General features: G+C 34.4%; 2 protein-coding genes across 7 annotated transcripts; both read left to right on the top strand.

Moving 5' to 3' along the window:
* Positions 1-941: 941 nt before the first annotated feature.
* LOC132032860 (ubiquitin-conjugating enzyme E2 variant 1A-like) lies at positions 942-9,389 on the top strand. 6 transcript variants are annotated; one of them, XM_059422632.1, is made up of 3 exons: positions 942-1,485; positions 4,814-4,953; positions 9,147-9,389. In XM_059422632.1, the coding sequence occupies exons 1-3, from the start codon at positions 1,443-1,445 to the stop codon at positions 9,186-9,188; spliced, it is 225 nt and encodes a 74-aa protein (XP_059278615.1). In that variant the 5' UTR covers positions 942-1,442; the 3' UTR covers positions 9,189-9,389. The 6 variants fall into 6 exon arrangements, 1 of the variants encoding a protein (XP_059278615.1); XR_009408613.1 differs by having other exon boundaries at positions 948-1,508; XR_009408614.1 differs by lacking the exon at positions 942-1,485 and adding an exon at positions 2,075-2,321.
* Positions 9,390-18,505: 9,116 nt separating this feature from the next.
* Positions 18,506-23,504, top strand: LOC132032859 (probable peroxygenase 5). Its single transcript, XM_059422630.1, has 7 exons — positions 18,506-18,733; positions 18,848-18,943; positions 19,476-19,561; positions 20,558-20,652; positions 21,743-21,868; positions 22,385-22,528; positions 23,164-23,504. Exons 1-7 carry the CDS (start codon positions 18,697-18,699, stop codon positions 23,180-23,182), a joined length of 603 nt encoding a protein of 200 aa, XP_059278613.1. The 5' UTR covers positions 18,506-18,696; the 3' UTR covers positions 23,183-23,504.
* Positions 23,505-23,836: the final 332 nt, after the last annotated feature.

The raw sequence follows: 23,836 nt of genomic DNA, 5'->3' as shown, positions 1-23,836 counted from the left end.
AACCTATAAGATGCATGATACAAGAAACAAAAAAGTGAATACATAGAAAGAAAAAAAAAAGTAAATCTCAAGCAATAAATTCAAACAAAAAATGAATTAGAATTGGGCTAGTATTGAACTAAATTAGAGATTAATTTAAAATTGATTGTGTTGTGTTGGGCTAAAATCAGTCCAATTCTTCCCATTTTCCTCTTTCTTTACTCTTTTTAGCAACCCTTTTGTTTTGTCAATTAAAAAAAATAAAAAATAACAAAAAAAAAAAAAAAAAAACCTTTCTTTGCTGTTATAATTCAAAATGCAACCTAACTCAGAAGGATCATTAAGGGCTGTGAGTAAGCTTCAAATTTTATGCTTTGTTAATTGTACTAATTCTTTGTACAAATTTTTTGCCTTGTCTGTTTAAAGTTTATCTTTTTTGTTTGAATTCTGTATGCCCATGATATTTATACCTTAATTTCTGCGTGTATGAGACTAGTGTTTCTGAGTTGAGCTTTGCCTCTTTCTTTGCGCTTTCTAGTAACCCTTTGTTTTTGTCTATTCAAAATTTAATGCTTTGTTACATTTCAAGATTGATATTTTTGTTTAGTTGTACTAAATCCTGATAGAACTCAATTTTATGTTATGTTACATTTCAAGCTTGATATTTTTGTTTAGTTGTACTAAATCCTGATAGAACTCAATTTTATGTTATGTTACATTTCAAGCTTGATATTTTTGTTTAGTTGTACTAAATCCTGATAGAACTCAATTTTATGCTATGTTACATTTCAAGATTGATATTTTTGTTTAGTTGTACTAAATCCTGATAGAACTCAATTTTATGCTATGTTACATTTCAAGCTTGATGTTTTTGTTTAGTTGTACTAAATCCTGATAGAACTCAATTTTATGTTATGTTACATTTCAAGCTTGATGTTTTTGTTTAGTTGTACTAAATCTTGATAGAACTCAATTTTATGTTATGTTATATTTAAAGCTTGATAATTTTGTTTAGTTGTACTAAATCTTGATAGAACTCAATTTTATGTTATGTTATGTTACATTTCAAGCTTGATATTTTTGTTTAGTTGTACTAAATCTTTATTGAACTCGTTTGCCTTGTCTGTTTAAAGTTTATCTTTTTTGGTAGAATTCTGTATTTCCCTTGCCAATTAAAAAAAAAAAAAAGACCTTTCTTTGCTGTTATAATTAAAACTGCTGCCAGAAATGGGCTCAGAAGGATCATCCAGGGTTGTGACTTGTGAGTAAGCTTCAAAGTCTTCAAAATATACTGGGCATTTTATGCTTTGTTACATTTCAAGATTGATATTTTTGTGTAGTTGTACTAAATCTTTATTGAACTCTTGTTTTCAGTCTCTTTTTTGTTTGAACTTGTATTTCTAGGAACCCCTTGTTTTGTCAGTTAAAAAAGAAAGAATCTTTCTTTGCTGTTGTAATTCAAAATGCTGCCAGAAATAAGCACAGAAGGATCATCCAGGGTTGTGAGTAAGCTTCAAAATCCTCAAAATGTACTAGTCATTTTATGCTTTGTTACATTTCAAGATTGATTTTTTTTTTTTGTTTAGTTGTACTAAATCTTTATTGAACTCTTGTTTTAAGTCTCTTTTTCGTTTATGTCTTTCCCTTGCTATTTATACCTTAATTTCTGATGTATGAGACCAGGGTTTCTTTGTTGGGTTTTGCCATGAATAAGATTTAGTGATCGGGCTAACATTTCCTGTTTCAATGTGAAAAATCAAGCAACCCTTAATCCCTATGCAAATTCTGGACCACTTTTTTTTTTGGGTTTTTCGTTAATGAGAGATTGACATAAATAGCCCCCACTAAAATAATAGACAGCAAATGTATATTTTTTGTATGTAAATGTATATTATACATAAAAGATACAATTTTTATACATAATAGTATATAATTTTTGTACATTTGGCTAGCGAATGTTATTATTTTTGGCCGACCAGCCAAATAGGTAACTTGCCCTTTCTTTTTTTTTTTTTTTTTTTTTTTTTGGGGGGGGGGGGGGGGGGGTGGGGGGGGGGGGATGAGAGGATGTTCGGGGTCGGGATTAATAACGCCATTATCTAGTGGATATACCTTTATTGGTAGATTTTCGGTTGATTGGTCTAATCCTGGAATAAAAAGTACTACCAAACGTGGGATAAGCCAATCCTGAATTTAATCTCGGAATTATAATCCCTTCCCTAAAAAAAACATCCCTTATTGTTATTCTCTAACTATGAGTGGTTCCTACATTTTATTTCCTTCTGAGTTTCTTAGGGTCCTCTTTCTTCAGAACAATCTGCCTGACCACTATAAAAGTTGAGGTTAGCTATATGCATTCTACTCTGTTCAGGCTGTTTTTCAGGTTCTAAAGAGCTGTCCTTTTGAGGCACTAACAAAACAAATTGTATTTCATGGTGGACTTGTTGTCAGCCTTTACTGGAAAGTTGAAATCTTTGTTATCAGAAAACTTAATTAAGGTGAAGATATTGTCTTACTGATGCTCAGGTCGAAGGTTCATTGATTAGAATTCTAGATAATATACTATTCATGCGGCTACTGAATGATCGGTTTTTGCTCCTTTGTAAGTTTTACCATCTACATTGCTTCCATCTGCCACTGGGTGCCTGAGTTCTTGGTCTCCTGTTCTGTAATTCGAGTTCTCGTTTCATCTGTTCCTGCTATTTTGTTTCAGCAAAATCAATATCAACCACAGAAAGAGTTGTGTATGTGAGATATATGGTGCAAAGAAAAGTAAGGGACAGGAGAAGGTAATTTCTAGTTAGAAGGTTGTTGAAAGTTTTAGTACATTTTCAGGGTTTTTTTTTTCTTTAGGATAGTTCTGTTGGGTGTGTGCAACTGGAGGGAGAGTCAAAGGAGGGAATGCAGATTTTTTTGATGGTGATCGAGAAATTTGTCTAGAGCCACTTCCTTGAACCAACCGCAACCTTCGAAACTTAGGGATGATGGGTCCATCCATCTAGCTTTCTTCACTTTATACTAGACTTATAACATTTACTGTTTGTTCGAGTTTTCCAAAATCTGCTTATTTTTAAATTGCTTTTTATTAGAAGTGCTTATCGAAAAGGTATTTTTGGAGAGTAGCAATTTGTGTTTGGATAATCATTTTGAAAATCACTTTTGCCAATATTAGAGCAGTACTTTGTGCTTGACCAATGTTTCAAAAGTGCTTTTAGGGAAAAAAAAAATTTTTTTTAGCTTCTGAAAAACAACTTCTGCCACTACTCAAAAGCACTCATTTTTAAAATATAAGCACTTTTGGCTTTCTAGAAACTTGGACAAACAGGCTATTAGTTTGCTTGAGACAGGGTTCGAACTTGTGACCTAAGACACAAGTCCCTCAACCTTTGCCCATTGAGCTAACCCTTGGGGTAGGAAGGAATGCGGAGCTTCATGTGACTCAATGTAAATACTAACTGATCCGCATCCTTAAGAGCAGGCAAAATGATTTGAGCTGATCACAACTCCAATACTTAGTAATTCATGATTATGTTCTGCAGACAATTGCCTTAAGAAAACATAATGGTACATTTCCAAGTAGGATGAAGCTAAACTTAAGGATTTCATTTATAGAGCGGTATAAGTTTCTAGCATCATTTTTTTTTAATAACCGTGGTGTCCGGGCCAGCATGCACGCACCTCGACTAATTCCATGGGATACCTTGCACCTCCGACCAGCAACAGGTATCAGGTAACTCCGTCCACCAAGGCTGCGACAGAGGGAAGAAATCACCTAGTGTTTTTGTCTTTATGGTTCTCAATTCACTTTATTGACCACTAGGCCATACCCTTGGGTGCTTTCTAGCATCTTATCTAGGTCTAAGTTTTTAGCTTTTTGTAAAGTGTGCTAGATACTTAACCCGTTTATATTTTCACTTGTAAGAAACAACCATACTTGCATGTCCATGATTATTGATTTAAACCTGATTGAATCTGTTTTTTCCTCCTTTATTAAGTTAGAAGAGAATTATGAAAATAGTGAACTCTCTGGATACTTTTGTTATTTCGTCCGAAATTGAGATGGCATTTGTTTTCAAGTTCAGTGCTACATGCAATTGAATACCATTAAGTTCTTGAATGAAATTGAACACATTTATCTCCTCTATATAACTTGCACGTTAAAAAATAACTTTGTGAAAATTTAGTTGCTTCCTCTCATACATTTGGGGATCTAATGATCTAAGATGACCCTCAGTTGTTGGGAGGTTCTGAAGTCTGCATTTTGAGGAAAACATCACTTGTTAACCAAGAGTTTCTACTTAATTTTGGAAGTTTTGTGGTTTTTGGTATATAAAAGCTATTATTTCGAACAATCTTAAATCATCAAAGAAAAAAATAGCATTTTGGATCAAGCAGCTAGAATATATTTTTATTTAGCTTCCTTTAGCGAGTTTATTTTGCTATTCATTTTTTACCTACCATGATATGAGTTCAGGGAAAGAAAACTATTCCTAGGCATCCTGTACGATACTCTTAGGTTACACCACTTATAATTTTACCAACACTTATATTTGAACTTGTTTTACTCATTCAATTTCTAGCTGCAACAGTATGAGTTAAGGGAAAAAAAAAAAAAAAAACTATTCCTTGGTATCTTGTGCAATACTATTCCTTATTCTTCTCCCTTTGTATTTACAAACTGTTTGTTGTTTTCCTCTATAAGGTTTAACATGATTGTTATTCATTAAACTTTATGTTTTTCAATCTTTCAAGCAAACCCTTTTTAAATGCACTACAATCTGCATACCATATAAGTGTGTTGCTCTTTATCTGATGATATTTCCTTGAACTCCAGTCCCGAGGAATTTCAGATTATTGGAAGAGCTTGAAAGAGGAGAAAGGGGAATTGGGGATGGAACTGTCAACTACGGAATGGATGATGCAGATGATGTGTACATGCAATCATGGACAGGAACTATAATTGGTCCTCCCAACGTAGGGCTTTCTTTCTCAGCTTTTCCGAAGATGTGCTTGTAGATCCATTTTTCTGTGTTCTTGGATATATCCATGATTTTTCCTTGAAGTTGATTGAATTTTAGTATTAATTCCCTCTTTATGCTTTCCGCTGTTAATGTTAAGAATTGTATCTTTTCTTGAGATGAGTAAGAATTGTGTCATTTAATTTAGTTCTTGGCTAATCTTCAAATATCCTTGTTGACTATCGTATCATACTTTTAACTTGTGGTGGGCTTTGATATTTTAGTCACCAACTCCTTTAGTTGGGTTAATGTAAAAGTAACACTAAGGTATGCTGATAGAAGATTAATAGCCTATTTGGCCAAACAGGTTATAAAACAGTAGTTAATTGGAGACATAGAATTGCTTTGCCACCAAGTACCTCGGAGGCAAAGTTAAGAAGTATGACTGCATCTAAAGAGCTGAATTTTTCTGAGGCACACTTCCATCACAACATTGAAAATGACTCGTTTAAAATTACTGCCAATACCAAGATCAACAAAGCATTCGTAGAGCTGACAAAACTTACTAGCTGCTTCCAAGCTTAGTAGACAATATTTATTGAAGAAGCTATCGAAGTACACATTTTGGAGGGCCAAAGTATTTGAAGATTTACTATAGGAAAATTGATTGACAAGAAGTTTGTAGCTTAACAATTGACATAATATTGGAACAAAACTACCAAGGAAACTTCCTTTTGCATCAAGAGATCTTTTAATCATTTCTTTGGTTCCCATAACTTTCATGGTTAGGCTTTTAATGGTTGTTGCATCTCTTCGTGAACGTGCATAAGCTGCTTTTGAGACTTAACTTAGTTCACGAGACAAGTCTGAATTTTCTCTATGATTTATTGATGAAATAAGGTCAACATCAAAAGCATTGATGTGGTTGAAATGTAAAGGGAAATGATCTGTTTTCTAGTCCTGCTAGAAACAGATTTATTACTGTAGGACCTGTCGGGCTAAATGAGCAATATAAGAGATCAAAGCTGGTGTTTTGTTTCCGAAAATTTATACCACAAAAATAGCATATTGGAGTTTCTCAATTGAGTTAATGAGATTAGCAACAGGTCCTAAAGTTCAGTTGCTTCTAGAAACCAAAAACAAAAAAATAGGTTGAAAGATAAAGAATTAAAAAGCATAGAGAAGAAAAAGGGAGATCTCAGCTCTGCCCTGAATGGTCACTGATGCACTTATAGTCACCTTGACTTTCAACCACCATGTTGAATACATTCAGTATTATCAAAAGCGAAAAGCGCAAAAAAGCTCCAAAGTCCTTTGGGGCTTTAAGCGCACGAATATAAAGCAAGGGCCTTAATGAAAAGGTGCAAAGGGAGAAATAAAATACAAAAATGCATGTGTAGTCCAAGATTAATATTCAGAAGCATGAGTAACAGATAGTATATGGACAAAGAATATGAAAAAAAAAAAACGATAAAGAAAATATCAATTGTTTAGTGTTGAGTATGCGTTAGAGCCTTGATGATGATCTTTGAAGCACCCATAAAGTGAGGCACGCACAATATGTTTTGTGCCTCACTTCAAGGCTTAAGCGCGCGTTTAACAACTAGAAAAAAGTGTTCTTTGGGTGAGAATTGAAGGCATGGGAGGGGAGATAGTTGAAAAGGAACAACTTTCTCGAAACCTTTTATCGATGTTATAATCATTGAGGACAAGAATTGTTGTTGATATTCATTGAATAAAATGAAATTTGATCAATAGAGGCAAGTTAGTCCTCGGTTAATAATGGTTGGCCTAACTAATACTACGTGACGAGGGCTGTTTACAATTCTTTCAAAAACGTATTTTCTTATTGAAACTTCTAAGGTGTCTAAATTGAAGATGTAACTTTCCAGCAAGGGTTATTTTTACCTTGTCAATTGAATGTGAGAATTGCTTGCTTTGTGTTTTCTGCTACTCGTAATTACTTTGGTGTTACTGAAACCCAAAGAATTCGGGCTTGTTATGACATGTACTGTTTATTATACTCTGCATGAAGGGCGCATCTATCAGTTAAAACTTTTCTGCGGAAAGGAGTAACTAGATCACTCACCTAGTGTGAGGTTCCAAACAAGAATAAACATGAGTTGTGTAAACCAAGAAACCGGCGTCGTAGGTCCCACTGTCTAATCAACTTTTAAAGACTTGGACAGTTAGAAAATAAGCTTAACCTCGACCTGAGAACATTATCAGGTCGAGCCAAGTCTCTTCCCCATGCTAGCAGATTGGAAGCGCCAATACACAATGGAAGATATATTATTGCAATTAAAGAAGGAAATGATGTCTCCTCAAAATCGAAAACTAGTTCTGCATGTTGAAGTTGAGCTATCAATTATTTCAATTTAGCTTGAGTTTTTCTATTGTTTATTCTGAATCAGCTAAATAAGAAGTTTGAAATATGTTTGCCATCAGGGGCGGATCTACAGTAGCGGGTGTGGGTTCTCGAGAACCCACACCCGCTACCGTAAGTCCTATTTTTATATTGTAAAATATAGTAGAGTATAAGTATTTTCAGTGTGGAACCCATAACCATGATGGTTCCATGGCAAAGGACGGACTGCCAAGGGGGATTTTGCCCAGATGGTTGCGGGATTGATTCCCGCTGGACGCTTTTTTAAAAAAAAAAAATTCAATTTGCTTTCTTTTGCTTCTAAAAATCAATAGCCATCAAACAAAGAACACAGACCCAGCAAATTAAAACAGTAAATTGGCCATTTATTAAGCTGCTTAATCAGAGAATTGGGCTTGGTTACTTCTCTCCTTTCTTTTTTCGGAATGTCATGATTTACTGGTGGGACTACACTAGGTATGTTGTTGTTGTAATTTTTTTTTTTTTTTTTTTTGGAACCCATAACCTTAAAATCCTGGATCCGCCTCTGTTTGCCATATCTACACTCCTTATCTCCTCTTCTAACATTCATGACCAGAGAGCGTTTATCATTTCCAAAAGAGGATTGGTTCCCAAGAGGCGCTTAGCCCATAGCCCTATGTCGAGGACTGATTTATCCAAATGTCCCCGATTATTTATTTTTAAAAGTTATGCAAATGTTTCTCTTTGTAAAATTACCCTTCCGGGCAATGTTAGACTCTGGCCTAATGTTTGCTCAAATATTGCTCAGCCTTACAAACAAAACATTAGAATATTGTCTAATGTTGACAAAACATTAGACTGTTGTCTAAATGTTTTCAGGGCATGGTCTAACATTTTCTCATAAGATTTTCACTATGCACGCGCACACACATATTTTTTTTATTTGTTTATTTCTCCTTAAATTATTTGAAATCTTAAATGTTAGTGTAAATTTTTCTCAACATAAGCAACCCGATTAAGAATGTTGTCATCGAAATAGCCTGTTGAAAATTGTTAGAGATTTTTTTTATTTTTTTTAAACATAAAATAAGCTGTTATTTGCTCAGTGCTCCTAAAATGTGAATAATGCCAAAAGAAATTCTTGTATATACATAATATATTTAGTCATTCCTTTCATGAATGATCTGGTAAAGTTTCCTTATATATTTCGGTTATCCGTCGTACTTGTTCGTTTCTTAAATATTCATTTTGCATTTGTGAGATATTTGTATACACCATATCTGTGAAAGCTTCAGACTCCTTAGTTACATCTTGACAATTTGGTAAAACTCCTTTCTACATTTCGGTTCTCCATTGTGCTTGTTTATTCTTCAAATATTCATTACACATTTGTGAGATATTTCTATATATCATATCTATGGAAACTTCAGATTCCGTAATGACATCATGATACTTATTCGGAGAATTTTGATGTGCACAACCTATAACTTCCTTGTCCATTGTAAAAAATCTTCAATATCATGAAGGGAACAATAGTTTTAAAATGTCATTTCCTAAGCAAAAGGTAGAGATCTTTAAAGCATGAAACTAATCGTTGAATAATTGAGAGCTTTTATCTTATGGTGTCTCCTAAGGATTAAAGTTGAAGAAGCTTTCCCCTTCGATAACACGTGGAAAAAAGCAACTCATATTCTATGAATAAAATGAATTTTCTTATAAAGAATCTTAATTGTGATTGACAAAAATACTAAAAGAATATGTCAAAAGAACTCATATACAAAAGCTTGTGAAGTGAGAAACTGGGTGAAAAAACACTCATAGAGATCTCTGTCTTGAGTGAAATATGGTGTTTCTTTTGGCAGGCAATGAAGAGAATCGGGTGGAACAAAGAGGCTTGGTTTTGAGGTGTTGTATTTTGTAATTGGAGAAGAACACTGAAGATGAAAATGTATATAACCTTATTGCTCAGATAGTAGCAAAGTCGTCCTAATATATCTATAAATATGTGTATAGTTTTATTTGAGAAAGATGACTGCTTATTATGGAAGGGATTGCTGTTACTTTTCGAACTCTACTGAATAATGCCAACTTGTTATATATGAAAATTAGGGACTATTTTGTAACTACCATAGTTGGAGTTTCTCTGTATAACTAGGAAATTAGGGGTTGTAATCGTGGATTGATGTTGAATATAATGTGCTTTTCCTCTCCTTCCTATATTTCTGTGTTCTTGTTCGACCCTGTTGGCGACATCGGTCAATTTTCCAGAAAATCTGTTCAAGAACAATCTTGCACTTGGTTCCTTAAGATTTTTTTCCTTAAATCTTTTTGAGTTGCAATAATGGAATTAGGACTTGCATTCAAGGGTGTGGCCCAGTAGTCAATAAAGTGGATTTAGAACCATGAGGTCACCGGTTCAAATCCTAGTGGAGGCAAAAATGCTAGGCGATTTCTTCTCAGTAGAGCTATTCGTGAGATAGCTGATATTCTTGAAATTAGTCAAGGTGCGCAAGTTGGTCCGGATACAACAATTATCAAAAAGCAGAATGGAATTAGGAATTTCTTCATGGAATGAATTTTTATGGGTAATTGTTTGGATGACGGTAGTGTCCAAGTCAATTTGCACGTACTTCAACTATTCTTTCAGGTACGTGTTGCTTCTCACTAGCACAGGTAGGGAGTAATTTATGGGTAGTTAGAATGTTGATTCTACACATATAAGGAGATTAAGAAGAGATTGAACCTAAGTCTATTCCACTATGTGATGATCCAGATATGGATTTAAGATAAATACAACTAATAATGCGAAATTGAAAGAATTTTGGGGCAATTTTCGTTTTATATAACTGAAATGGAATTCAAATACAAGGAAATCAAATGCTTAATAAGATAATACTAAGTAATTTGGGAGTCCACCATAGTCATCAATAAGGAGAGAGTTAGATTTAGAAAGAGAAAGAGCTATGAAAGAAGGAGAAGAAATCATGAGGAAGAAGAAGAAGAAGGAGGAAAATGACCTGTTCAATAATGAATTTCTCTCTCTGTCTTGTCCATTATAACTAACTATTAGATGTCGTGGCCAAATCATGGCTCTCCCAGCTCATTAATCATTCTTTTATTCTAGCCGATAGATAAAAAATAGTCGCTCCTCTTTCTTTAGCCGAGATCTGATTTCGAACCTCCACGGCAACACTTAGTTATACTTAATGGGATTAATAGCAAGGTCATTACAATCCCCACTGCTTGGAAACAATCCTTGCCCTTAAGGATTAATTGTCAAAATCTGGGAACTTGGCCTTGATAAATTGGTAATCCTCCCATGCAGCATCGTCAGGAGGCAAGTTAAACCATTGTACCAAAATTCTAGCCACTGCAACATTGTTTCTTTTGATCATTTGTCTTTGCAAGATTGCAAAAGGTTTTACCAAGAACTGACCATCTTCACCAGTGTTAGGAAGTAAGGTCTGAACCACCACTCGATCAACAACCTTCTTCTTGAGCAAGGATACACAGAAAATAGGATGAACCTTACTCTCTTGAGGTAGCTCTAGTCGATAAGCAACATTACCCATCCTGGCTAGTACCTTATATGGACTATAGTTCTTAGAGCTGAGCTTCAGGTTTCTTCTTAGAGTAATGGAAGACTGTCTATAGGGTTGTAACTTCAAGTAAACCATGTCCCCCACCTAAAACTCTCTATCAGTTCGTATATCAGCATAGTACTTCATACGCTCTTGAGCTTTGTTCAAATTATCCTTTAGAAGTTGTTGCGTTTGTTGCCGTCTCATGATAGTATCCTCAGCTGCTGGCACCATAATTTCAAGTAGTGGACCTAAGGATAGTTGAGGAGGTGAGTATCCATACAAAGCTTCAAAAGGTGTGCACTGCAAACTAGTATGGAAGTTAGTGTTGTACCACCATTCAGCAGCCTGAAGCCAATGCTTCCAATGACTTGGCCTACTAGCAGTCATACACCTAAGCTAGTTTTCTAGACACTTGTTCACCCTCTCAGTTTGACCATCACTCTAAGGGTGGTATGCAGTGCTGTAATGTAGCTGAGTACCTAACATCTGGAATAATGCTTGCCATAAATTACTGAGAAATATTATGTCTCTATCAGTAACAATGGACTCAGGTGTACCATGTAGGCTATGCGCCATTTTCCAAAATAGATTAGCAACAGTTGAGGCAGTATAAGGGTGTGTAAGAGCAATGAAGTGTGCATACTTGGTCATTCTATCCACTACTACCAAGATCACATCCTTGTTTCTTGACTTAGGTAGTCCTTCAATAAAATCCATACTAATATGACTCCAAGCCTGATTAGGAATAGGGAGAGGTTGCAGCAATCTTGGATAGGCTATATTCTCTTCTTTGCTTCTAAGGCAAATGTTACGTAGACAAATGCAATCACCATTTGTTTCATCCCAGGCCAATAAAACAATTGAGCCAATCTTTTAAGTGTACCAAGCTGACCAGAGTGACCCTCCATAGGAGATTCATGGAAAGTGGTTATTAATTGGTTCCTGAGACCACCATTAGCACCAATACACAGCTTACCCTTTCTTCTGCGAACACCAGATAAAAAATGCCATATGCTAGGACCATGTAAATCCACTGATACTTGAGAGATGATTTCTATAGCTTGAGCATCCCGTTCATAGCTGGAGCTGATCTCAACCCTCCAAGAGGGAACAAAGATGCTAATAGCCATCAGCTATCCCTTGTAATGATCAATAGTGGAATCAATTTTATGTTGCCTTGAGAGTGCATCAGCAACTCTATTCTCAGCCCTTTTCTTATGTTGAACTTCATAGTCTAACCCCAAAAGCTTAGTCATACCCTTCTGCTGGATTACAGAAGTTACCTTTTGATCTAACAAGAACTTCAAACTATGGTGATCAGTCCTGACCACAAAATGCTTAAACTGCAAATAGTCTCCATTTTTCTACTGCATTCAGAAGTGCCATATACTCTTTCTCATATATAGATTTGTCTCTATGTTTCTGTGCTAGTACTTTACTAAGACATGCAATTAGCCTTCCATCCTGCATTAAAACTGCACCAATTCCTCCATGACTAGCATCGGTTTCTACCACAAACTCCTTTGAATAATTTGGCAAACTTAGAACAGGAGTGGTGTACATTGCTCTTTTCAGGGCAATGAAAGCTAATTCAGCTTCATGGTTCCACCTGAATGAATCTTTCTTAAGTAAATCAGTAAAGGGCCTGCATATAGCCTCATAGTTTGAAACATGCTTTCTATACTAACATGTTAACACCAAGAATCCTCTGAGAGCTCTTAATGTTGTTGGCCTAGGCCAATCAACCATGGTCTGTATTTTGGATGGGTCAGTGGATACTCCTTCTGCAGTAATTACATGGCCTAAGTACTTAATTTTGGGTTGGCCAAAAGAGCATTTAGATTGTTTTGCAAATAATGAATGTTGTCTGAGGGTGTCAAACATAGTAATAAAATGCTTCACATGATCTTCTAAGGAGAGACTGTAAACTAGAATATCATCAAAGAATACCAATATAAATTTTCTGAGATAGGGTTGGAAAACCTGATTCATCAGTGCTTGGAAGGTTGCTGGATCATTGGTCAAGCCAAATGGCATGACCTTAAACTCATAATGCCCCATGTCTGTCTTGAATGCAGTTTTGTGCACATCTTCTACCTTCATTCTAATCTGGTGATAACCAGCTCTCAAATCCACCTTTAAAAATATCACAGCCCCATATAGTTCATCTAATAAGTCATCCACAATAGGAATAAGATACTTATCCTTAATGGTAACGTCATTTAAACCCCTATAGTCCACACAGAACCTCCATGTACCATATTTCTTCTTGACTAGCAAAGCTGGTGAGGAAAAGGGAGATTGACTTTGTTGAATGATTCCATTGGTAAGCATTTCTTTAACTTGTCTTTCTAACTCATCCTTTTGATAATAGTTGTACCTATAAGATCTCAAACTAATAGGTAAGGCTCCAGGTTTTAATGGTATTGAGTGGTCTAGTGCTCTAGTGGGGGGCAATGTTTTAAGCTCAGAAAACACATCATGATAGGACTTTACCACCTCCTATATTGTTTCATCTATATGTTCTTGATCATCCTGCACCAGCAAGCTCATCATAAACAGGTGAGCTATGAGATCCTGACCTGTCTTTAACATCTTGCCCATGGTTCTATTAGAAATCATACTGAGCTTACTCTCTTCAAATATTCCATGTGACACTAACTTGTTGCCCTTCCTACCAATAGTGATGCAGTTTCTCTCATGATCAAACTTTGTGGGATTGTGCTTCTTCATCCAATCATTGCCCAAAACAAGATCACAACCACCCAAAGGAATAATAAGTAATTTCTCAATAAATGGCCTCCCTTGTATCTTCCAGGAGAATTCTTTGCATTGAGAAGTTGTCATGACATAGTTTCCATCTGCTACAGTCACCCTTACAGGTGGGCAATTGCTAGAATGATAACCAGTTTCCTTGATAGTGTTCACGTCAATAAAACTGTGAGTAGCACTTGAATTAATTAGTACTGTCAGTTTTCTATTTTTCACAATGCCTCTTACTTGTATAGTATTTACTCCTTGATTATCCCCAGTCAAAACATTCAGACATACAGCCTCCATAATTTCTAACTCTAGTTCCCCTTTAGTAACCAAATCAACACCAGATTGTTCTCCTTCTAAATCAGTAATCTCTGGGGCAGGGATTTGTTCACCAATCATGCAGTTTAACTGTTGCTTCTTATATTGATGCCCAGGGCCATATTTTTCACCATATCTAAAGCATAAGTGGTTACTCTTCCTATACTCATACACCTCAGGAGTAAGCATAAATCCATTGGATCTAGGTGCACTAGATAAAGGACCACCCTTAACAGTAGTAGAACCACTAGGCTTAGCAAATAGTTTAGCAGTAGCTTTGGATTTCTTTTTAGCTACTTCAATAGCTCTTTCCTGCAGTTTAGCTTGTTCTATAGCTAGCCTAAGAGTTGTTGGCTGATGCAACTTAACTCCTACCTTAATATCTTCTTTCAAGGCCCCTATGAAACTAGACAAAAAATGAGATTCATCTAAGTGGGATTTCTAACCAACATATGAGCCTTTTTATCTTCAAACTGTACCAAAAACTCATCAAAAGATCCAACTTGACTCAGTTTGTTGAACTCCTCCACAACATCCTCAAACACTTCATCACTGAACCTAATGACTAGTTCCTTTTTTAACTCAGTCCAAGAGATCTCCCCCTTACTCAATATCAATGAATGTTACCAGGTTTCAGCTATTCCATTCAGGTAAAGGGAAGCAGCTTCTACCTTGGAATTTTCCTGAGTCCTATAGAGATTGAAATACCCCTCACACTTCCTAATCCACACCTTAGGCTCCTAACCTTCAAAACTAGGCAATTCCCACTTAGGAGGAGGGGTTTGAATTGCAACTTGAGGTCTAACCACTCTTGCTTCCTGAGTTGGATTGGGCAAAATCCCATCGCCTTGGGCCCTTTGTTGTGGTCTCTTCAAGGTTGTTAATCATTCCAATAGCAACTCAAGGTGCCTTGAATTCCTCTCCGTGTTTGATGAAGGGATTGTTGACCTTTAGTCAACTCTGATAGGACCTCCTCATGTTGAGTTAGCTTAGCATCTAAAGTCTGTAAACGTGTTCCTTCCATCATTCTCGACCCACAAGCTATAGAATCGACGGCTTTGATACCAATTGTGATGATCCAGATATGGATTTAAGCTAAATACAACTAATAATGCGAAATTGAAAGAATTTTGGGGCAATTTTATATTTTATATAACTGAAATGGAATTCAAATATAAGGAAATCAAATGCTTAATAAGATAATACTAAGTAATATGGGAGTCCACCATAGTCATCAATGATCTGTGAAGAAGAAGAAAAGAGAGAGTTAGATTTAGAAAGAGAAAGAGAAATGAAAGAAGGAGAAGAAATCGTGAGGAAGAAGAAGGAGGAGGAGGAATATGACCTGTTCAATAATGATTTTCTCTCTCCTGTCTTGTCCTTTATAACCAACTATTAGATGACGTGGCCAAATCGTGGCCCTCCCAGCTCATTAATCATTCTTTTATTCTAGCCGTATCAAAAATAGTTGCTCCTCTTTCTTTAGCCGAGATCTGATTTCGAACCTCCACAACAACACTTAATTATACTTAATGGAATTAATAGCAAGGTCATTACACACTAAGTGAGTTTGACCGTCGGTGGGCTTGGAGCTTATTTCTAAGGCCCTCCTAAGCACTTTAAGGCCAAATTATTGATGGATTATCCTATTTATGATTGTTTTTGCTAGGTTTGGAAATTGTCCCATTGTAGAAAGGTGTTTAATCAAGGATTTGAGCTAGTTGAAGAGGTTAGAGGTAAGTGATGTCTAGCTATATCCGTATCTTATTTGAGTATAGAAGAATTTGTTTTCAAAGATATTGTACTATGTGCGGTATAACTACATATGTATTGTATATGCATGTATATGATATGTTGAATTCCTTTAGCTTGTGTGTGTGTGTGTTTTCCGGGTGAAAATTTTGACTTTGTCACTTGGTGAGAGACGAGCTTAAACTATGCTTGTTGGAAAGCCACAATTGCTCGTTTAAAGTTGATGTTACATAGTTAGTTAATAGGCCTCATAGATGTTATTCCTTCTGCTTCAATTTATATGACACTTTGCTATTTTATTCACTCCAAAAAAAAAAACTTTTAAATTTAGAAATAATTAAATTCAGCAAACAAAGAAAAATTATAATTCAAAACTCATATGACACCCTAACATCCTTTCTTTTCCTTTCATATTGTCACTCTGAAGTTTCGAGTAAAGCTAAAGCCAAAAGCCTTAAAGGTAGCCAACACACACCTAATTTATTCTTTTTGTTTTGTTTTCCATATGCCTAATCTACTCTTAAAGCAAACAATCTTTGTTTTTCCCTTTCACGAGAATCATGGTTTAACCTCCACGCTATAACATCCCCTCGTTGCTTCTACTTCTTGTAAACTACTATCAACTCTTTGAAGCCACCCAAAAAAAAAAAAAAAAAAGGTACTTGAAGCATCCGTAAATTGAAGTTCATTAATTTTATGATTTTTTAATTTTTCAATCGGTGTTGATACTTGTTTTGGGATCTCGACTAATCCTTATTTCCGCCACGTAAGAACCATAAAAGAGGGAAGCGTCATCTGAATTCTTTTTATTCCCAAGACTCACTCAAAATCTCTGGTTAAGAGCGGAATGCTATCTAACTTACATTAAAATATAAAAAACAATAAAAAAAATGTATTCAATAAAAAAACTAATGACTAAAACTATTGAAAAAGGGCTAATCTCTCCCTAATCATTAGATTTCTTTATGCGGTGGGAAACGGTTTAGAGATTGGTATAGATCCGTTGCTGAAGGATAAGGTTTTGATCTTTTTCACATTTCTAAATGATACTGTACACAAATTTTATTTTAATTGCTTTTCTTGCTTTGAAAAAGGAAATTAAGCTAAGTTGTACAAGGTAAAGTAGCAATTTTTTTGGTTAAAAAAGTTAGCATCTATTAGGGTGTAGCTTCAATACTAGAAAGATATCCTAACATTTTCAGTTAGCTGACCTTTTTTCAGCCGTAACGGTCTGTAATAGTTGTCGATGCTCAATCAATATATAGTCAGTATAATATACGATTACTAATAATACATGAATTATATACAATGTACTTGCTAAAATTTATAAAAAAAAAAAAAAAAAAAGTTAGGGTCAATTTTTGTTGTGAACTTTGTTGAACATGCTATGTAGTATAAAAATCGTGTTAGGGGAAGGTACATAAGAACCTTAACTTGCACTTAGGCTTAGTGTCGCAATCTATGCTCATGACACACATTACCGCTTTAGGGGCATTTGTTTTCATTCAGATTAAGATGTCTGAATCTGAATGCACATCTGAATGATTAAGATTTTATCTATACATCTGAACATTGAGTGAATGAGACTGTTTGTTTTTTCAACATCTGAATGTATATAATTTATTATTTAAACATAATAAACATACAATTCAATGAAATAGTAATTAAATATTATAACAAGAAAATGTACGAAAAATATTAATTTAACAACATAAAATCTTAATTTGTTAAATATTCAAATAACAAAATAATATCAATAAATATTGGAGAAAATCTCAAAAGCTACAGACAGGTTCCAATTAAACTGAAATTAACATTCAAGAATTGAATTAGGACGGAAATTCCCATCCCACAATACCCATGTCCTTTTGACTTCTAGTGCCTGGAAATATTGTGATGCTAAACCATATGATAATCAAAGTGAACTTTGAAAGTGAAAAGATTGGATTTATGAAGTTCGAAAATAGAAAACATGAAAGAGAAAAAAAGGCCTTTGTTTACAAATAAAAATGAATAAAAGAAGGAATAAAGTAAAGAACTTAATTTTTTACTGAAGAAGGAAATTATGTTTTTGCCTCGTTGATAGTTGCAGTCTTGCTTCTTTGGGAGTTTTGTTGAATTGATATACTATGTAAAAGAGGAAAGAGCGAGAATAGAGAAAGCACTTTGTGTCCGAATACTTTTCAGACTTGATTATGGATCTGTTTCGATCAGACACATTCAGATGCATTAAGTGATTTTGAAAAGGAAAAAACAAATGCACTTAATGGTGTAAAGTCTGAACCAATCAGATTCAGACCTCCATTAAGTGCAAACAAATGAGGCCTTAATCTAATAGATTTTACAGATTTTTGGGGCTATATCATTATAGAGTCCAAAAGTACACGTACTATGTGACTTTGTGCTTTAACTTCCATAGCACTACACATTTTTCTTCTAAATAATTAGTTTTTCAACATGTAATTTACCTAAAGTATCATGCACATCTTTTTTTCAAAGGCTTGTCACCCTAGAATCGTGGCGAAAGAGCTGTCCTATAACTTATTTTAAGATCTAGACTAATTTGAATTTGCGCCACATAAAAATTATTTAAAAGGAAGTGTTTTCTATGAGAATGTTTTATTTTATTTTAAAGGCACGCGAGCAAAATCAAGCTTTATATATTTTTAGTATAGTAAGACGTTTTGCATATTTAAAGACTTCTATATCCAATCAGGGGTAACATAGTGTTTGTTGTGTGAGAACACTCATCAAACTTCATAACTCCTCAGGCTGCCACCTATACAAGCAACTATATATATATATTAGACATATGCCTTGGGAATCTCACAGCACACAAAGAAAAAGAAAAAAGAGTGAAAAAGCATAACTGCAACTCACCTTATTCTCTGATTCTATACATCAAATCAAATGCTTTAAATCTTCTACTTATATTCTGATATTAGAAAGTAAAATTGAAACTTAATTCGTTCTCTACTTGTGTGTAACAAGATTTCACATGGCTTCTTCCTCCAGTAGTACTGATGAAGAGTGGGGTATGCAATTTTATTTTTTATGTTTTTGCTTTATATCTTCTTCTAATTAATTTTTTGTTTGTAGTTTAATTTCTGTTTGTGTGAGTGACTTTGTGGTTCTTGAAAATCATGCAGGAATTGAGAAGAAAGAACCAACCGCTTTGGAAAAGCATGTTATGTTCTTTGATATTAACAAAGATGGTCTCATTTACCCATGGGAAACTTATAAAGGTGATATATCTAAGTCCCCTCTTTTTTTTTTCACCTTATATATCATATTTCCGTTTTAATCCCTTAAAGAAAGGCTAATTTTCTAAATTTTAAAATAATTAGCTTACTTACAAACTCGGCTAGACATACAAATGTTATTAGACACATAAATGTTATGAGAAGTTCTTATAGATATACACACAAATGTTATAAACGTATGTATGTGTATGTTAATATCATGTTTATAACCACAAATTTCTATAAACTGGAATGCGAGAGTACAAGTTTTTATATGCACTAATCACTAAATTATAGTTACAGAAATAAATATACATTCTCATCTTAATTTATGGCATAACTATATTAAATTAGACAAGAACAGAGCGAGAGTGAGTATGTTTATTTTGTTCTTTCTTAGATGTTCTTCATTTGACATGTTAATTCTATGTTAACTGTTTCCGGTTATGTTTTTGTTTTATTTTGTCTTTAGAGGTTGTTGATACTCTATTAACTTTTTGTTATTTCTTTTTTGGGGGTTTTGTATTTTTACCAGGTTTCAGGAAAATTGGAAGTGGCGTTCTCCTCTCAACCGTGGCTTCAGTTTTCATAAATATTGGTCTTAGTGGCAAAACTCGACCTGTAATTTACTCTTTCCCTCTCTAGTATGATTTTATTTTTTGTTTAGAGACGGAATTTAAGGAGGAACAATAAGACTTTTGAAACTTGTGGCATAAAACAAATCATAGATATTTGTGGGGTTATAAAATAATTTTAAAGATAAAATGAAAAGTTTAAAGTTAAATTATTTTTAATATAAAAATATATCAAATTCTTTTTTAGACAGTCAATATGCATCATATAAATTGTGATGTAGGGAGTAAGATTATAAGTATGTACCTAGATGAATATTAGATATTTCAACATCTAGCATGACTATAGAGTATAGATATATGCCTTTTGTTTTATGTATTCGAGTGTCAACATAAGTTTTGACTTACACTTGACGACATATGGTCTTTTAATACTTCCTTCGTCCTAATTTATGTGATATAGTTTGACTGAGCATGGAGTTTAAGAAAGAAAAGAAGATTTTTGAAACTTATGGCTTAAAACAAGTTATAGATACTTGTGTGGCTTTTAAATCATTTCATTAACAAGGGTAAAAAAGAAAATTTTAAGTTAAATTATTTCTAAATATAGAAATGTATCATTCTTATTGGGACAGAGGGAGTAGCAACTTAATTCCACATCTTTTATTGACCGAAAATGTCGCTTTAGGGATGACAAGGGGTGCACTGAGGGTGCTGGGTTTTGTCTCTACCCACAAAATGTCAACCTGCTCCGCTCCATTGTCATCCCTATGTCGCTTATACCTCCCAAAAATTCTTGTGTGAGTTGTGACTAGACCTCCATTTTACCAGATGGGCCATCAAGATGACTTTGATGTGCAAGTTTATGTTGTATGTGACATTTTGACGGGGAAACCTTTGAAAATTGTTAGCAGATGCCTATCTTCCTATTCTTTTCTCCCTGCTGTCATTTAGAAGTGCCATAAGATTTTAACCCAAAAAAAAAAAAAAAAAAAAAAAAAAAAAAAGGAGCTAGTATAAGATTAATGTGCATGTTTATGTACAGGGGAAGTGGCCTTCTCTACTATTTCCAATTGAGGTGAAGAACATCAAATTTGCTAAGCATGGCAGTGATAGTGATGTCTACGATACTGAAGGAAGGTAATATACAAATAATAGAGCGTCTCTCCACTACTTTTTATCCAAATTGGTCCTGCTATGTTACATCTATCTGAACAGAAGAGTTTAGCTTTTATACATTGATTGCTTAAAAAGGAATTTTTATACAATCACGTCACTCAACGGATAAGTACTCATAATAAGTGGAACAAGTTACATGAAAAATAAGGTATACAGCCTGTTAGATTCTTTTGGGGTTTTTGGTGGAGGGGGGGGGGGGTGTAATGTTCCTTGTACGGTTGTTGACACTTTTGTTATTCTTATTTCACGAGCTAGCTTTTGACGTTGAGTCAAGTGAAGGTTCGTCTAATCTTATGGTATTGGGGTTAGACTTATCCTAATTCTTGGTTTTTCTGTGTTGTGGGCGCCCATATTATGTTGCTCATGATCCAATTAGTAGGCTTGGACGTTTTGGGGTGTTATATTCCCACATCGTAACATCAGTAGTGGACGGGGAACTTGATCTCCTTATACTTCTTTGGGAAATCCTCACAACCTGTTATATATAATTGAATTACATTATCCGTATAAGAACTATCTGCACTGTTTGTGTAATGAGTTCAATGTTTATACATTAATAATATACTCCCTCCGTCCTAATTTGTTTACATTTTTCGCTTGTCGAGGGTCAAACGAGTTGTTCTCTGACCGTAATTTTTACACATCTCTTTTAAATATTTCAAATTATTAATTATGGTGACTTATAGTTCTTTTTACGTAGTTTTCAAATATGTAAATTTTATTTCGAAAAATTTAGAGATACATTTTATTTCGAAAAATTTAGAGATACTATGTTCAAACACATGGTCAAAATTAAGACGTTTGACTCTCAAAAAGCGAAAAGTGTCAAACAAATTGGGACAGAGGAAATACATGAGTTGTTATACTTTGTACGTCACTTAAAAGGAAACTATATGCTACTATTGATGTAACTGAAAAATAATATAAAGAGCGTGTTAATCATAGCCGGTTAAAGCATTTGGTTGTATAAAAATAATTTGTACTGTCGGTGTATATAAATTAAATCTGTGTGTAAATGTTCCGTTTTCATTAGCATCTTCATATTTTGAAGGTTCTGTCCCGAAAAATTTGAGGAGTTATTCAAGAAGCATGGACGAACAAATGAAGATGCCTTAACAGGCACTGAATTAGATGAACTGCTCAAGGCAAACAAGCAACCCAAGGACTTTGCCGGACAGTAAATACTCTTCTCTTTTTATCTCGAGAATAATAATGAGGTTTTATCCTTAAATTATGGATTTAATTTTATAAATGATCATTCAATTTTTACTTTATTGTACTAAAGTCACTAAATTATTTTTTGTAATTTTTCTTAATTCAAGGCAAAAGCCACTGAACTATTTTTGTAATCGAAAATTAATTCAACTTTGCCTAAGTATTACAGAAAGCTATTAGGAGGAAACAAAAGATACATTTTATATGACTTAGGTAGAGTTGAAGGACTTATTTGAAAAAAAAAGTGTTTAGCAATCTTTTTGTGATACTTATGTAAAATTCAGTTTTGTTACGAAAAATAATTTTGTGACGTTCTGTGATACTTAGGAAAATTTTAGTATTTATGCAAAGTTCAGTGATTTTCTTTTTGTTCCTAAAAACAGGGTAGTGACTTCCTGTGATATTATGGCTGATTTTTTTCTTTTATCTTTTGAGTGTTAAAGAAATTGTAACAGAAATAATTGGGTGGATTATGCAGTATTGCAGCTAAATCAGAGTGGAAAATACTGTATCTCCTTTGCAAAGATGAGCATGGCTTGCTGCCCAAAGAGACAGTCAGGAGTGTTTATGATGGTAGCCTTTTTGAACAAATGGCCAAGGCAAAGCAATCCAAGAAACACAAGTAATTATACCCTCACTACATAAATTTGGTTCTATTTAATTATTTCTTAATTAGCCGAGCATCGGAGGTAATGGTAAAGTTGTCTCGTATGACCTATCTATGGGTCGGGTTAGAGTTGTGGAATCAATTAATGATACATGTGTCGGATTGACGCCTAAATAGGATAGGCTGCTAAACTACCCCTTTGGGTTCCGAGAAAAAGGTCACGGTCCGAGCTATGGTATCAGCCATTGACACTTTTAGCCTTTGCGGCTAAATTACCCCTTTTGGGTTCGGGAAAAGGGTCGTGGGTTCGAGCGGTAGAATCAGATGTTGAGACTTGCATCAGTGTAGGCCTATGGTGCTCGGACTCTCCAAAAATGATGCCGCACCCATGTCGGATCCTTCAAAAATGCACTACTTTTGGAGAATTCGACCCGCACCCCTGTCCATTTTTGAAGAGTCCGAGTAACATGGGTGTAGGCTACTAAATTACCCCTTTGGGGTGCAGTGTTTTTCGAACCCAATCTTTTCCCGAACCTTGCAATACGCTTTGTACACTGGACTTTTTTTGTTTTTTGTTTTTTAATTGATGATATTTTTTTAAAAAAGATTGTACTTGAAACTATTCTTATTACTACTACTTTTCATTGCAGGGGTAAATCAAGTTCCTAAAAGATGCAGCAATAGATTTCTACTTGTGCTTTTGACAGTGTTAATATTGGAGCTATACATTGGTGGGGAGTGGGGAAGAAAAAATCAGAACAATGTACACTTTGTATATTATATAGTAGTTGTGCATTTTCGAGAAACAATACATGTGAATGTGATATTTGTTTAGACGGGTTGCTGATATTTGTTTAATTTGGTATGATATTAACTTGTCTGTGGTGTTATTACTGTTCTTTGTAAAATTAAAAGGAAAAGGGTGGAATTTGTTGCTATATAATTCGATATTGATTGAGCCGTCAGAAAAGTCCCTTAATTTTTCACTTGATCCTTGAGCTCTACATTAAGGATAATATCAAATTTATAGTAAAAATTGAGAGATAATTTGAATTTCTTTTTCTCGAAAGGTTCAATTGATATGTGAAGAATATTCATTTGAGCTTAGATGATAAGCATATACGAGTATGAATTTAATAACGTTTAAGTGTAGGAGTTAGTGAAAAGGAGTAGGAGAAGTGAAAAAGAGTAGGAGATGATAAAATTTACTAACATCTACTAAAAACAAATGAATTTAAAAAATGTACGAGAGATATAATGATGATAATAACAAGTTAATCAAATGGAAAACTAAATAGCAAATATGAATTGAAGAGAATACCA

Source organism: Lycium ferocissimum, chromosome 10, assembly GCF_029784015.1.
Source record: "Lycium ferocissimum isolate CSIRO_LF1 chromosome 10, AGI_CSIRO_Lferr_CH_V1, whole genome shotgun sequence".
Taxonomy (NCBI): Eukaryota; Viridiplantae; Streptophyta; class Magnoliopsida; order Solanales; family Solanaceae; genus Lycium; species Lycium ferocissimum.
This window is presented reverse-complemented; position numbering and strand designations above follow the sequence as displayed.

Coding starts and splice junctions, on each gene's coding strand:
- LOC132032860 (XM_059422632.1), top strand. CDS start 1,443: ATGCTGCCAGAAATAAGCACAGAAGGATCATCCAGGGTTGTGA. Junction 1,486..4,813: donor AGGATCATCCAGGGTTGTGA/GTAAGCTTCAAA, acceptor CTTGAACTCCAG/TCCCGAGGAATTTCAGATTA. Junction 4,954..9,146: donor CTATAATTGGTCCTCCCAAC/GTAGGGCTTTCT, acceptor TTCTTTTGGCAG/GCAATGAAGAGAATCGGGTG.
- LOC132032859 (XM_059422630.1), top strand. CDS start 18,697: ATGGCTTCTTCCTCCAGTAGTACTGATGAAGAGTGGG. Junction 18,734..18,847: donor TAGTACTGATGAAGAGTGGG/GTATGCAATTTT, acceptor AAAATCATGCAG/GAATTGAGAAGAAAGAACCA. Junction 18,944..19,475: donor CCCATGGGAAACTTATAAAG/GTGATATATCTA, acceptor TATTTTTACCAG/GTTTCAGGAAAATTGGAAGT.